Source organism: Geotrypetes seraphini, chromosome 1 (genome assembly GCF_902459505.1).
Source record: "Geotrypetes seraphini chromosome 1, aGeoSer1.1, whole genome shotgun sequence".
NCBI classification, from domain to species: Eukaryota; Metazoa; Chordata; class Amphibia; order Gymnophiona; family Dermophiidae; genus Geotrypetes; species Geotrypetes seraphini.
Genome location: NC_047084.1, coordinates 288,289,496 through 288,305,987, shown reverse-complemented (window position 1 = coordinate 288,305,987; position 16,492 = coordinate 288,289,496). Strand labels below are relative to the sequence as shown.

General features: G+C 43.5%; 1 protein-coding gene across 3 annotated transcripts in view; it reads left to right on the top strand.

Moving 5' to 3' along the window:
• The window catches only part of HSPA12B (heat shock protein family A (Hsp70) member 12B), a 178,322-nt gene that overhangs the window by 143,621 nt on the left and 18,209 nt on the right, over positions 1–16,492 (top strand). For all 3 annotated transcript variants that reach the window (XM_033953251.1, XM_033953254.1, XM_033953259.1), the window contains one exon: positions 11,157–11,260. In XM_033953251.1, the coding sequence (XP_033809142.1) occupies positions 11,157–11,260 (104 nt within the window). The remainder of the gene's footprint in view (positions 1–11,156; positions 11,261–16,492) is intronic.

Sequence of the window (16,492 nt, the reverse complement as noted above, 5' to 3'; positions counted from 1 at the left end):
GCAACAACACTTCCCTCCTCCCCTTGTCCCTCTTCCCTGCTCCCCCTGTCCAGCAGCACCCCTTACCTGCTCCCCCAGGTTCTACTCCCCCAGGTTCTGCTCCCCCTGTCCCTCTTCCTTGTTCCCCCAGTCCAGCAGCACCTCTTCCCTGCTCCCCCTGTCTCTCTTCCTTGCTCCTCCGGTCCAGCAACACCTCTTCCCTGCTCCCCGGGTCCAGCAGCATCTCTTCCCTGCTCCCTCAGTCCCACTTCCCTGGTCTAGCAGCACCTCTTCCCTCCCTCCAGCGCCAATTCAAGACCCCCTCCCCCCAGTCTGCCACCGTTGCTTCTTGCCACCCACAAAAGGAAGGTCCAGGTGCTGGCCCAGAAGCCTTCTTCCCAAAATCAATTCTGACGTCGGAGAGGAAGTTCTGGGCCAGCCAGTTTCTGAGTGGCAAGAAGCAACGGCGGCAGACTGGGGTGGGGGGGTCTTGAATTGGCGCTGGAGGGAGGGAAGGAGGGAGGCTGGCTTTGGCGCGGTAAGGAGGGGAAGCGATCACCTGTCCTGTTGTCCCCGCGCACAGCTTCGGGACGCTGCCCCTGAAAACGGGACATTTCGGTGACCCGAAGCTGTATGTGGGGATTTGTGTGTGGGATTTGTGTGTGGGGATTTGTTTGTGGGGATTTGTCTGGTATCACCGGAGAATTCTAGCTTCACCCAGAAGCTTAAGAATTATTCAGATTTCACTGCAAAACATAGCTTGAACCCAGCAAAATTGGTTTTTTTTTTGTCCTCTGTTTTTAAATCTGAAATTTCTGAGCTTTTGTAGAAATGTATCCAGCTTTTGTGTAACACTGCATAAAAGCTCCCAAAACAATAGGGATAACCCAACATGAAACTGAAGATAATTTAATCAGTTCCTGTTGCAAAATAGCACAAATGAACGATAAACACTACCATGATCTAGTAGCTAAATTAATTTACTGGAATCTCTACAAAAAATATAGTAAACAATTATTGGAATCATATCATTGGAAAGATTGTAGAAAATCATCAGGTTATGACCAATGTTCCCTCTAAGGATTGATGAGGTGTGTGCAAAAAAAAATATGCATGAGCGACAAGTTACATACTCCACAAATTTATGAGCAGGCACTGAGGACGCATTTTTAAATAAATGTAGTTTATCCTTGTACTCCTTATGTATTTTTAATCATCTATGGATATGTTTGTATGTTTATTGTTCAAATGGTTTTATTTATTTCCCCAAATTTATTTTTGTTATACGCATTGAAAATATTTGATATTGCGTTTAAATCAAAGTCTCAATAAACTTGAAACTTGAAATGAGTGCCCGTGAGATTGTGGGAGGGTTAAATACTCAAAACTTAGAAGAATAACAATTTACTTAAAGTTTTTGCTTCGCCAGCTTTTTGGTATCTTTACATACAGTGGCGTACCTAGCATATGTAACACTCGGAACCCATCATTTTTTGGCACCACCCCCCCCATCTGTATGAAAAACATGATTTTTAGTAACAAGCCACACGTCACACATGAGTACCTAGGAAAAGGCAGCATCTTACATATTGCAGTGAGCAGTACATCTATACACCCATTGTAAAACTAAACAAGCCAGACCAGCACAAATCAATCCTACACCGTCAATCCTAACAGAAAACCATGTCTTTTGAACACACAGAACACAGAAAACACCTTCGCCTAGTATGGAATATGTCATCACAAACTAACCCCTCACTCTTTTACAAAACTGTAGTGTGGATTTTAGCCACAGTGGTAACAGCCCTGACGCTCATAGAATTCTGAGCATCAGAGCTGCTACCACCATGGCTGGCGCTAAAAAACGCTCCACAGTTTTGTAAAAGGGGGGATAAAATAGAAATACACAGCTTCAACACTCTAGCTCAGAGGTGCCCAAACTTTTTGAGCTTGTGAGCTACTTTAAAATGACCAAGTCAAAATGATCTACCAACAATAAAATTAAAAAACACAAAGCACACTATACGCTGAGAAAATGTTAATTATCATTCCTATTCTGGGTTTTTTTCAAAGAGGTCAAGGCAGATGACTCTATGCATTGTCACCTCAGTAACAACCATACAAAAATAGACAAATATACCCCCCTTCCTTTTTATTAAACCACAATAGCAGTTTTTAGCGCAGAGAACTGCGCTAAATGTCCAGCCCTGCTCTCGACGCTCATAGGCTCCCTGCGCTAAAAAACACTATTGCGGTTTAGTAAAAGAGGGCCATAGTGCAAAATATAGACAGCGTATATAAATTCAGACACATTTTGATCACTAAATTTAAAATAAAATCATTTTTCCTACCTTGTCTGGTGATTTCATTAGTCTTTGGTTGCACTTTCTTCTTCTGACTGTGCATCCAATCTTTCTTCCCTTCTTTCAGCCTGTATGCTTCCTCTCCTCCAGACTTCATTCCCTCCCCTAACTTTTTCTTCCTCTTTCCCTGCCCTTTCTTTCTTTTTTCTCTCTTGATGCCCCCTTTCTTTTTTTCTGTTTCCCTACCCTCCACAAAGCCACTGCTGCCACCATCGTGGGAAACAGGCCTAAAAGCCACCACCGCGGCTGCCCCAAGCTCTCTCTGCTTCCCACCGTCGGGCCGACCAGCATTCCCCCGACGTCAATTCTGCCGTCGGAGAGGAAGTTCCGCCCAGCCAGGCAGCGATTGGCTGGCCCGAACTTCCTCTCTAACAGCAGCTTTAGGGGGGGTGCACAGCCGGCCAGATCCGGACCGCCCCCCCCCCCCCTCCTGGTACGCCACTGAAGACGTGGCAGCGGCTCCTCTCACGAATCCCCACCGGGATCTTGAGAGGAGTCGCCACTGAATCTTTCCACTTAAAATACACTAAGGCGAGCAGAGCAGACCGCCGCTGCTGCCGCTTCCTCTCACCTCCGCCCGCTACACGAGCTGAGCGACACGAGAAAACGTATGAGCGACGCCACTGAAAATAGTGAGCGATCGCTCATGCGCTCAGCTTAGAGGGAACATTGGCATGACTTTAATATACCTACTAACAGGCACTTGGAGCACAAAACTCCTGACATCATAGTCATAGAAAAGAAAAAAAAATTCATGATTTATAGATGATGTAATACCCAGTGATAGTAAAATTGATGAAAAACAGCTGGGGAAAAATAACAAATTGCTGTGATTTATAAATTGAAGAGGAAAGACTGGAAAAAAATCAAGGGTAATAACCAATTGTGATTGGAACTCTTGGAGTATTATCAAGTGGATTCCCAAAATATTTGGAAAGTTTAAAGGTAAAAGACAACCCTATCAATTTTGTGGAAAATTTACCCTGAGAAAAGCATTCATTTTGCACCAATATTTCTGTGGTTTACAGGAACTGGGTGGAACCTGAATTAATGGAATTAAAACCATTCATAAGTTGCAATTCATCAGTTCTCGGCAGCAAAGCAAACTCAATTATGAATATTCAATATAAATCAACAATAATTGCAGTTTAGATTTTGAAGAAAACATAGCATGAATAAAATAAAACAGCATAGGAATGGAAACAAATAGAACTTAACAATAGAAACCAAGGGCTCCTTTTACTAAGCTGCGTTAGGGCATTAACGCGCAGAATAGTGCGCACTACAATGCTGTGCGCACTAGACACTAACGCCAGCATTGAGCTGACGTTAGTTCTAGCCGCGCAGTGCGGGGTTAGCGCGCGCTAATCTGCTGCGTACACTAAAAACACTAGCGCACCTTAGTAAAAGGAGCACCAAATGGAAAAATAGAGAATAAATAATTTATCATAAGGTAACACTCATATCCCGTATGAAAATAGCATATAAATAGTGCAACAACTGGTGAATGTGATATAATTTCTAAAATATTTACTAAGAGGGAAATTCTAGAAACAGTGCCTAAGTGCAGGCACTGTTAGGCTCCCTACCAGCTACTAACTTAATTAACAAATGCCGTTTAAAATGGCAAAAACCCCACATTGTTAAAGTGCCTACTGGCGCAAGTGCCAGAATCTCGCCTATGTAGGTGCTTTAAGCCGCCTGACGCCACTATGGGCTTGGCTAATGACAAAGATAGGCATCGGAAATGTAGGCCCGGAAAACCCTGACCTACATTTCCTGTGCCTATCTTTTGTGGAGGCGCAATTCCCTATAGTGCTTCATCACATGAATGGCAGCTGCTTTTTTGGTGGCCGCCAATATTGGCGCCCTATAGAGGATCCAGACCTAACAGTGCACACTTAAGCCATCAATGAGCATTATTTATCACAGGGCCCATTTTATTAAGTGGGCCTTGTGAAGTACGTATTAATATACATTAATGGTATTAGAAATGACACCATATATGACAAAACAGTAATGCAATATTATCAGGCCTAAGTGGCGTAGCTATAGGCCTCAAATCAATGAGTCTGTTCTAGGGATATGCGCAGGCAAAAAAAAAAATTCATTCCTTTTCAGCAAAATGTATTTTTCCCCTGATTTTCAGCGTTAGCATATTAGAACTTTCTAATGCACACAAATTGATTGTGTAGACAATAACTTTGTGATAGCATGATAATTATGTCAACATTGGTATTTTGTGCTTTTTATTATTTTATTTGGCAACCACTTTGATTATATAGTTGGTTAGGCAGCTTATTAATCATTCAACTAGCCTCTATGAGGGGAAATTATCAACATGGGCTACCGTTAAGATGGGTTATTTTAAACCAAATCAAGCTACTGAGAAAAGGTCCCATTTTATGCAACGAAACCCATTGACTAATAACCCGGGTTAACCATAGCCCATGTTGATAACTTACCCCCTTCCCATACATTAATTACTTGTAGATTGGAACATGTTAAGGCCAAAAAGGTACCCAAACTGACCAGTTGACCACTGGAGGAATGAAAATATGTCCTCCACACACTCCCCCAGTGCTCACTGTAACCTCTCCAGCCCCCAAATATCTGCATGAAGCAGTACATATTTGTCTCTGACAGCTGTAGATACTATGGCCAGTCCTAGTACAGCTGCAAGCAGGTATCTGGAGTAGCCTGGTGGGCAGTGCAGTGGACTGCAGACAAGGGGACTCAGGCCCTTATGCTACCCTAACTAGTATACTTGAGGTAAAAAGGGTGAACCCAGCAAAAACCCACTGTACTGCCACATAGGTGACACCTGGAGGCATAAGGGCTATTGGAATGGTAGACAAGTGGGTATAATAGCTTTGGGGTTTTTTTGAGAGCTTACCATATAATGTTCATGGATTATGGTGAGATGTGTGCATGGCACCATTAATGTGAAGTTCAAAGTAGTGCCCCCTAGGGTGTCCCACTGCTCTGCTGGCATGTCTTTGTGGCCAGTCCATTAAAAATGGCCCCTCCTACATGCAAATGGTTTGTTATAGACACTTTTAATTTGGATGTCTACCTGGACAAAACACGTAGCTGGGCCATTTTTTGGGGGAAAAAATATAGACATCTTGCGGGTTCAAATATGGACATTTTCTCCACCTGATTTTTGGATGTTTTTTGTCAACATGTTGTTGGAAATGACAGCCCATTCCTATTAATGAATGCACCATCCCTAGTTTGTAACAAGAAAAGAAATTTGAAGCCCTGCATTAAAAGAATCAGTAGATCACAGACAGAACACATATTGATGTTTTCACATCACTTTAGAATGGATGCACAGTCCTAGTAATTTAAGTGGAGAGCAGCTCAGGAGTTTTCTTGCTTATCTTGGTTCATATTAAAACACAGATAGTTCACTTCAATACTCAAGTGAAGGCAGGTACACCTGAGATGGTCATGAAAATTCAGATTTGCGAAAGTGATATTAGAATAGGGTTATCACAGATGTCCGGATTTACCCTGGCATGTCCTCTTTTTCGAGGACTGTCCAGGCATCCAGACGGCTTTTCAAAACCCGGCACTTTGTCTGGGTTTTGAAAAGCTTTGAGCTCGGGGGCTGTGTGCCTGGAGATCCTCTTCCAACCATACGCGCATGCGTGTGATGTCATCCTGTCACCAGCGCATGCTCGGAGGCCCTCCAAACGTGTCTCCCAAACTCAAGAAGAGGAGATTTGGGGGCGGGGCTGGGGTGAAACTGGTCATGACTTGGGTGGAACAGGGCGTGGCTGGATGGAACAGGGGCGGGGCTACGTGTCCGGATTTTACTCATGTAAAATCTGGTAACCCTATATTAGAACTAGTGTGGCCAACCAGATTCAGATCATAAGGAATGACAGTTCAGTTGGGGGGGGGGGTCCCCCTCTTTCTGCTGCAAAACATTCTGGCACACTGTCAGTATATAAAAGGTTTGAAACAGTAATTTACAAACCAAATTATAAATACAGTAACTTGATTTGGTTCCCTTATGTTTCTCTCAATAATCTTTCAATGTCTCCTTTGCTGGCTCCCTCATGTCTTTGTTAGTGATCCTAATAATACATCCTCTGCCTTCTCTGATGCTTTCTCTACACAATCTCCTGCCACATCAAGGTGACTAACTATATCTTTATAGAAGCATAACTCTCACCTCTAGATCATTCTTTTCAAAGCTGGATTTCCTTTTACTTCCAGCCACATCCACCTATTTTTCTTCTGTGACTTCCAGTCTCATAAACTCATTGCTTTGGAGCAATCCTGTCTTCCCAACTTAAGAAACAGATGAAATCACTTCCTCCTCCACAGCACAACTAGTGTGTGCTGCCATTTTAATATGCTAAGATGTTTTGAAGATCCTTTTAGAAGGGTCAGACGGCCTGGAAAACCCAGACATGTCCCCTTTTTAGAGGACTGTCCAGGCTCCCGGATGGGCTTTTCAAAACCCGGCATTTGGCTGGATTTTGGAAAGCCCCGACAAACTCCGGCCGCATACGGAGGACCTCTGAACATGAGCAGATGCGATGCGATGATGTCATATGCATGTGTGTCCACTATGACTAACTGTATTAATAGTTGTACTGATCTACCTGTACTATCCTACTTGATGGAAGGGTGTACTTATTGAATGTCTGTGTCAATCTGTCCATTGTAATTTCCTGGGTAACTGACCCAACTTCTTGTAATGAAATCCAACCTTGAGTTGAATAGGTAAAGATAGGGATGCCAGATTTTCCTTTCAGAAAATCCGGACCTTAGTTCCGCCCATCCCCGCCCTAATTCCACCCCCAAGCCCACCCTAGCCCGCCCCCTACTGCCTGCTCTTGTCGGGTTGGTCGGAAGTCCGTGCATGCATGGCCGTCATCGCATGACAGCTGGACAGGCGCGGACTTCCTCCCTGCCCGACACAGCTTTTCAAAACCCGGACAAAAGGAGGACATCCGGACGTCTGGTAACCCAAGGTAAAGGTGGAATAGAAAGCCTGATTAACATAATACTCCAGGTCCACCCATAAACTGAGGTCTGGTGCACTACAGAAGCATCTGTAATGCACCTACATTAGCGCTCACTAACTGAATAATGTTGAGTTAACACAAGAACCCTTAACATCTCCTAAATAGGAAGCAGTAAGGGTTTCCATGTTTGTTTGTTTTTCAGTGGATGACCAGAAAATGAAATAATTGAAAAAGGCCAAACTGAGTTAGCATATGTGAAAGTCCTGCATTAGGATGCGCTAAGCCCATTTACAAGCAAAGCTTAGTACCGTGTTTCCCCCATTATAGGACCTCCTCCTTTAGTAAGACACCCCCCTTTTTTTCCCCACCTGGGAAATATAAGGCCCCCCCGAAAATAAGGCACTATTTGGCAAGCATGTCTTGGCGATCCAGAGTACTGGTACAGTACCGTATGCGTGGTCACACAACTTCCTGCTTCCGCTGTCCAGGAAAACAAGCCCAGGAACAGCTTCTGTACACCGAGGCCCTGATTCTCCAAAAGTGCGTCCCGATTTTAGGCAGCTGTAGACGTCCTACAGCTGTCTAATCAGCCAATCGGGATGCACGTTTTTAAAAAAAAAATGCTCCCCAGGCAGGCCGCCTGGGAGAGGCGTCCTATACTAAACGCCGATTCTGTAACCGGCGTCTTTAGAGAATCGGGTTAAATTAGACGCGGCCGCTATACTTATGGCAGCAAGGGATCTCCCTGCTGCAATATGTATAGCGGCTGCGGTTGTTGCGGCCGCCTGTCCCATCACCGACAGGAGAATGCCTAACTCCTCCTGTCGGAACCCCGAGCCCCCTCCCCCCCAAACTCGTAATCACCGATAGGAGGATGCCCAACTCCTCCTGTCGGAACCCCGGACCCCCCTCCCCCCAAACTCATAATCGCCGACAGGAGGATGCCCAACTCCTCCTGTCAGAACCCCGGACCCCCCTCCCCCCCAAACTCATAATCGCCGACAGGAGGATGCCCAACTCCTCCTGTCGGAACCCCGGACCCCCCCCCCCCCCAAACTCGTAATCGCCGACAGGAGGATGCCCAACTCCTCCTGCCGGAAAGCCCAACGACCCCCCGCCCCAACTAATCTCCCTCCCCCAACTAACCTTTCAATGTTGGTCAGCTGGACGGGTCTTGCTGCCGTCCAGCCGACGGGTCTGCCTCGTGGAAATGAGACGGCACGCCCCTTCCCGGCCCATCCCCGCTAAATCTAAGGCCTGATTGGCCCAGGCTGTAGAAGCCTGGACCAATCAGGCCTTAGGCATAGCGGGTCCGCCCATCCCCACTAATCCTAAGGCCTGATTGGCCAAGGTGCCTAGCCTGGGGCAATCAGGCCTTAGATTTAGCGGGGATGGGCCGGGAAGGGGCGTGCCGTCTCATTTCCACGAAGCAGACCCGTCGGCTGGATGGCAGCAAGACCCGTCCAGCTGACCAACATTGAAAGGTTAGTTGGGGGAGGGAGATTAGTTGGGGCGGGGGGTCGTTGGGCTTTCTGGCAGGAGGAGTTGGGCATCCTCCTGTCGGCGATTACGAGTTTGGGGGGAGGGGGCTCGGGGTTCCGACAGGAGGAGTTAGGCATTCGCCTGTCGGTGATGGGACAGGCGGCCGCAACAACCGCGGCTGCTATACATATTGCAGCAGGGAGATCCCTTGCTGCCATAAGTATAGCGGCCGCGTCTAATTTAACCCGATTCTCTAAAGACGCCGGTTACAGAATCGGCGTTTAGTATAGGACGCCTCTCCCGGGCGGCCTGCATGGGGAGCATTTTTTTAAAAAAAAAACGTGCATCCCAATTGGCTGATTAGACAGCTGTAGGACATCTACAGCTGCCTAAAATCGGGACGCACTTTTGGAGAATCAGGGCCTTAAATGTTTTTCTGGTTTGTGATACAGTTTTTTCTGGTTTGTGATACAGCTTTTCTGGTTTGTGATGACCTGTACCATATACAGGTAATAAATGTCTTTTTTTCAGCAATAAATGTGTACTGTATTCTTCTTCATGGAAAAATAAGACATTCCCCCTGAAAATAAGACCTTGTGCATATTTTGGAGTTTAAAAAAATATAAGACAGTGTCATATATTCGGGGAAACAGGGTAAAAGGACCACATGGTTAAGTTTATTAATGTTGACATGAAATGATACCTTTTGTCATGTTATTTTGACAATAAAGAGATAGAACAAGACAACAAAAGAAGATGCTAGAGATGGACTGCACCAAAGAGTAAGATAAGGTTTCACCAATGGAAGAAGCAAAAGAAAAGGATATTTAGCTTTCTTTAGTATTTCTATATGAGCCAAGGATATATAAATAATATGCACATGGGTACATTGGATTTCTCTATTCTGCATGCATGCGTGTCACATCACCGCGTTGCATCCGTGCTTGCGCCCTCCCAGCGCGGTCCCGAGCTGGAAACTTTTCAAAACCCGGATTAAGTGCTGGGTTACGAGAAGCCATCCGGATGCCTGGAAAGAACTCTAAAATGAGGACATATCCAGGTAAATCCAGATGCCTGATAACCCTAGGTGATAAGAATGTGTTCAGAGAAGTCAGGGCCACATTTGCTACCATTTGGGCTTCTGCCAGGTACTTGTGGCCTGGATTGGCCACTGTGGAGACAGGATACTGGTCTAGATGGACCTTTGGTCTGACCCAGAAAGTCAGCTATCAAGAATTAATGGGCCTTAACAATCAATAATTGCATTTAATTTCCACTAAATTGGATTTGTGTATGCGTCTGCTTGTGCCCCATGGGATTTAGATGCTCAAGGTTATAGAATAGCACGCAAACAGATAGAAACATAGAAACATGATGGCAGATAAAGGCCAAATGGCCCATCCAGTCTGCTCATCCGCAGTGACCATGATCTCTTCCTCTCTCTAAGAGATCACACGTGACTATCCCAGGCTTTCTTGAAATCAGACACAGTCTTTGTCTCCACCACCTCTTCCGGGAGACTGTTCCACGCATCAACCACCTAATTTTTATAGAATCGTGCTTAGTGCCACCCAAGACAGCACCAAAGTTTTAGGCGACATATATAGAATCAGGCCCTAAATGCTATTCTATAAAGAGCACTCATCTTGGAACACCCTTTATAGAAAACTGCTTATCACCAATTTTTTTTTTGGTGCCAATTTTTGAGCGCCATTTATAGAATTTCCTCCCCCCCCCCAGTGCCCCCAGCTCCTGACTGTAGGTGCCTGTGGTGACAAATGGAGCAACTCCTAGATCTAAAGTTGTTCATATTTTCAGCAGCACTTATATGTAGAACTGCTTTTGAATGTCCACATGGGCACATGAGTACATTTAGGAGTTGAATTTTACTGCTGAACTTATAAACTTTTCACCTGCCCTCACTCTATTCCTTTTCTCACTGGTTCAGTGTGACCAGTCAATGTATGGAACAATTAAGTTTATCTATAGGTGTGCATCATATTTTTTTTAATGCTTTTGAATATTGGGATGAAGATTGAAATACTGAAAATATAATTAATAATTATATTTGGGTAATAACAACAACAGGAACCTGGGAGTAGAGTAAGTATATTTACGGCCTCTTTTACAAAGCTGCGCTAGCGGCTGCTCTGCGCTAACGGCCCCGAAGCCCATAGAGAATTAAAGGGCTTCGGGGCTGTTTCCGTGCGGCAGCCACTAGCGCGGCTTTGTAAAAGAGGCCGTTAGTTCCCCTGACATTCTGCTGTTTACAGATTTAGAAAGCATGTCAGCATTATGATGATGTCATATAAAGATCCAATGAGCAATTTCTTTTTTTTTCCAGCATTAATTTTGTGAAATGGTCATCCCAAGGCATGCTGAGGATGTCTTCTGAGGCCATGAATGAGCTGTTCCAGCCGATTATCCATCAAATTGTCCAGCACATAGGTATACCAATACTATTTAATCAAAACTAGCTATTATCACTGAGTAAAATATTTTCATCTGTAAATATTCAAACTGAACTGAAATTTTATATATACTATCATTGATACCACTGGTAGATGAAAGTGGTTCTATGTTAGTTGGATTGTTTATTAAAATAGTATGCAATAAATCAGGAATTTTTAAAAAAATAAAAAGTACATCCATGGCACCTAAAAATTGGGCGCTGAGGCTCAGATTCTCGAACCGGCACCCAAACTCAGTTAAAAACACCATTCAAATGACATTTAATGGATATTTAATATTTATTTAAAAATTTATAGAATGCATAAAAACTATGCGGTTTACAAAATTACATGCATACATATTAAAAATGCTAAACATGTTTAAACAAGACAAACATAATAAAACATTAACTAATGATATCATTATTAAAACCTTCTTTTAAATTCATCCTACAATATGGAAAGACAAAATCCCATAAAAACATTTACAGGACGGGAAAGCATTAACAGAAAATAGCATTAGTACATAAAGGCATTGACAAATAATTGCGTTTTCAACATTTTCTTAAAGTTCAGTCTCCCATCGCAGAATCGCAGAATACCAGGCAGCGCATTCCAGAACTTGGCAGCTACTACAGACAACATTGTTGCCCCAGTCTTAACATGAGAGACTAATATTTTTAACCAAGATTCAAGGCGCCCACTGGCGTCTAAAAAAATCAGCACTGGGATCGTGCCTACATAGGTGCTTTAGGCTGCCAAATGCCACTGTAGATGTGGCCAATGCCGGAAGTGGCATTAGCCTGCCTAAAGCGCCTACATAGGTGCAATTCATGCAAAGATAGGTGCCAGAAATGTAGGCCTGGAAAACCCTGGCCTACATTTCTGGCTACTATCTTCCCTGTAGGCGTGATTTTGTACCAGGCGCCTTCGCGTGATTGATATGTAAGCGGCGGCCGCTTTTAAGGCGGCCGCCAGCAACAGCACTGGTTATAGAATCTGGCCCTAACTAGAGTGGCCCTTAGGCACGATTCTATAAAAGCTTTGTGCACTTTATAGAATCGCTGTTGGTGATGCCTAAAGTAGGCTTAGGTGTCGATAGGCATCCTAACTTTAGGTACACCCAATTTATACCAATTTTCTTGTTCTAAATGAGTGCACCTAAGTTAGGCACCTACCAGCACCTAAGTCCAAAACAGGTGCCTACATGAAAAACATGCCCACGATCCAGACCCATAACCATGCCTACTTTAACTAGCCACCTACATCAAAGCGCTAGGCACCTATCATCCAATTAAGTGTAATTTAAGCCTATGTGTTTGCTATGTTCTTTAGAGCATAGAGAGATACCTACTCCCTCCCTCCTATTTTAGAATAATAGAGAGATGCCTGCTCTTTATTTCTTTAGAATTTAGCAAACACATAAGCTTATCATGCCAAAACATAGTCATGTTAGATCAATGCAGTTTCCTTCTGGACAATGAAATAAATACAACCATGGCAGATTTCGGAGTTTTTTGTCATCTTTGTCACCACTGCCTGGGCCAATCAGAGCCTTAGGCCCGTCCCCATGCATCCCAGTGTGCATAGGAAAGGGAAAGACTGGTCATTTTTAAAGGCTGATCAAGGCAGGAGGGAGTAGGCATCTCTCCTTCCGAACTTCATCTAAAAGGTAAGGGGGGTCATGGGGGATCCTCAGGCAGGAGGGAGTAGGCATCTCTCCCGCCAACTTTCACTTGTGAGGGGGTGGTTCTGCCTGCCGCTGTTGCTCCTGCTCTCCTGCTAGCTGTCCTGATTGCGGCAGGGGAATCCCTGATCAGCTGAGCTGGCAGGTTTCCCCAGCAGTGCTCCGCACAAATAGCATGCATATAATTTGCATGCTATTCATGCAGAGCATCACCCATTGGGGAAAAATTGCTCCTGTATTTTTTACTGTGGCATCGGAGCATTGTGCATCAGAATCTTGGTGTACTAATTTGCATACCCAGCTTTATAGAATTTAGGGGATAATGTGGCTGCTGGGGCCCAAGATATATGTCTATATTATAAGGGAATCCACGTTATATGGAGTCTATGTTGTAATATGTACTGACGATAAAAACTAGGATCTAATCCTTAGCCATGTTATAAGCAATCCCATGTTATATGACGACTACAGTGTAGTATTAACAGGGATCTACACAAAGGACCTAGAAAAATTCCTTGTACATGTCAGCTGGTATCAGAGAGCAGCAGGCAAAAAAAAGAAGAAAATTGTCCTTTTGTGTAGAATTTTGGCTCAATAGAGGTACAAAGCAACCTAATATCTTTTTGCACTAAGAAGAACTTTTTCAGCGTCTGTGTGCTCTTTGATCTCAGGGCAGCATGCATAAAGGTTCAGCAACATGGTAAAAAATACAGAGTTGGGAGCGATTTTGATTCATTAATTCAGTGGCTTACCTCAGCCATGTAAGAATACTCTTTTCCCTTAACAGTCTCTACTTCACTCAGTGGAGTCATTCTTCTTCACTCTGCTTTCCCGGGCTCTCTCTCTAGCCACAGCTAGAGACAGCTGGAAGTCTCTCTCTGTCTTATCTTTCCCAGGGCTTCTCTCAGCCCTTAACTAGGAAAAACTTCTCTCTTACTGAGCTCCCTGAGCTCAGGGAAGTCTCTTCCTCCAGGGACCTCCCCTGAATACCTCTGAGCTAGGCATACATCTTTCTCCTGCCTGAGTCCTGTCCCTCTGATTCAGTGGGGCTGTATTACTTCCTTAATGGGTTTTAGCACTGAGCTTTGCAGCTCAGTGCATTCTGGGACAGGTAGATCCCCCGGATTTGTCTAACACATCCTTCTACCCAGGGGTATAACTGCAGTTTCAGATCACTGGTAGGAATACTTAATTTCAGGAAAATGGTAAAAACCCATCTTTTTATCTAGTACTGTCCACAAAGATTACCCCTAACCCTAAATCAGCTCCGGCTAAGATCTCTGTAAATCCCAACCTGTGGACATTTCCTATGATTTGTAAGAAATTGCTAAACATAACATAACATAATAACAGATTTCTATACTGCATAACCCTTAGTTCAATGCAGTTTACAAAAGATTATGCTATGAGTGAATACAGAGATAATGCAATACATAAGAATTAGATGGCTACAAATTTAGAAAAAAGAAAAGTTTTCAAAAGTTTTCTGTAATGTTTATAAAATATTGATCTGGTCAGTAATGGGCAGAATTTTGTAAATAGTCCCACCACCTATGTTAGATTTGGGAGTAATTGTTATAACTGTCTCGCTACTGTAAATAGTTATAATAATAATAATAATAACTTTATTTTTGTATACCGCCATACCCCGAAGAGTTCTAGGCGGTTCACATTAGTTAGACAGAGATTACAAGTGGTTACATATCAAATTGATCATAGAGTTGCAAACAGCAAGGAGAGAGTACGGTAGTTAGAAGTGGTTACATATCAAATTGATCATAGAGTTGCGAACAGCAAGGAGAGAAGTAGGGGAGGAGAGGAGGGAGATGGGGGAGGGGAGTAGATCAGAAGGGGGGGAGGAGGAGGATTGAAAAGGGGCATTAAGGGTCTTGGTCTCAGAATAGGTGAGTTTTGAGTAATTTTCTAAAGTCGAGGTAGTTGTAGGCCTTGAGGACCATTTGGGCTAGCCAAGGGTTTAGTTTGGCGGCTTGGAAAGCATAGGTTTTGTCAAGGAATTTTTTTGAGTGGCATAGTTTTAGGGAGGGGAAGGCGAAGAGTTGAATTTTATGGGAGTTCTTGTAGTTGTGGTTAAGGGTGAAGTGAGGGGTGATGTAGCTTGGGGATAAACCAAATATTGTTTTGTAGCAAAAACAGGCAAATTTGAATATGATTCTGGATTCTAGTGGGAGCCAGTGGAGTTTGTGGTAGAAAGGGGTGATATGGTCCCATTTTTTCAGGTCAAATATGAGGCGGACAGCGGTGTTCTGGATCATCCTTAGTCTCCATAGTTAGATTTGTCCTTTTGTGTATGGGAATTGTTTTATCACTGTAAGAAGTCTGAGTTCTACCATCACTATTAGAAGTCACTCTCAAACTATCTTTTTGCCTATCATTATTAGAAGTCTTTACTCAAACTTTCTTATCACTAACTTATGTATGTTATCTTGTAACCTGTTCTAGGCTCTTTTAGGAGGACGGGCTAGAAAAGTGAATAAATTAAAAAAATCAGTGAGGGGTACAAGTGGATCGATTTTTCACGCCGTCAACAATTACAAAGACTAGGGGACACTCAATGAAGTAACAGGGAAATACTTTTAAAACCAATTGGAGGAAAATTTTTTTTCACTCGGAGAATAGTTAAGCTCTGGAACACATTGCCAGAGGTTGTGGTAAGAGCAGAGAGCGTAGCTGGTTTTAAGAAAGCTTTGGACAATTTCCTGGAAGAAAAGTCCATAGTCTGTTATTGAGAAAGACTTGGGGGAAGCCACTGCTTGCCCTGTATCGGTAGCATGGAATGTTGCTATACAGGTTTTGGCCAGGTACTAGTGACCTGGATTGGCCACCGTGAGGACAGGCTACTGGCCTTGATGGATCGTTGTTCTGATCTAGTAAGGCTGTTCTTATGTTCTTATGATAGAAGTGATTCTCTGTTGCTTGTATCCTATTGGTTACCAAGTTCAAAATGGTGCCAGTTGACCCCTAGCAGTTGACCCCTTGCATACTACCACTAGAGGTCAAGCAGCCAAATAAGAACTTTACTTGCTTTGCAGATCATTATTATGAAGCTCATGTTGCACTACACTAATGTATTAAAGGCAAATAAGGAAGGATTTTGCTGTTTAATGTGTGTTAAATGGCAAAATTACTGTTTTGTCCTCAAAACATGTTAGTAATCATGCTCTTAAACATTTTTTTTTTCTATTTGACTAGTTCATCACAAGAGCAAATCAGTTAGCATGCAAGAGCTTGGCAAAATCATATTCTTTCCTTTCTCTACTGTGTGTCTGAGTCTTAGCAGAGATGCTTCACAGGAAGGAGGAGCTCTAATACTCATGCCAGAACTTTCAACTTTTCTATGTGCTGCAGTGCTACAGAGAAACATATCCACACAACTAAAGACAGTAAATATTCTTCACCACAACTCATTAGTGATTATGCAGAATCTTCAGAAGTGCCTCCTGCCAGCCAATTCAATGTTTTCCATGGCTAAGCAATACTTTTTGGCACACACATCATCATCAGATTTACTTATTACAAAAGTGC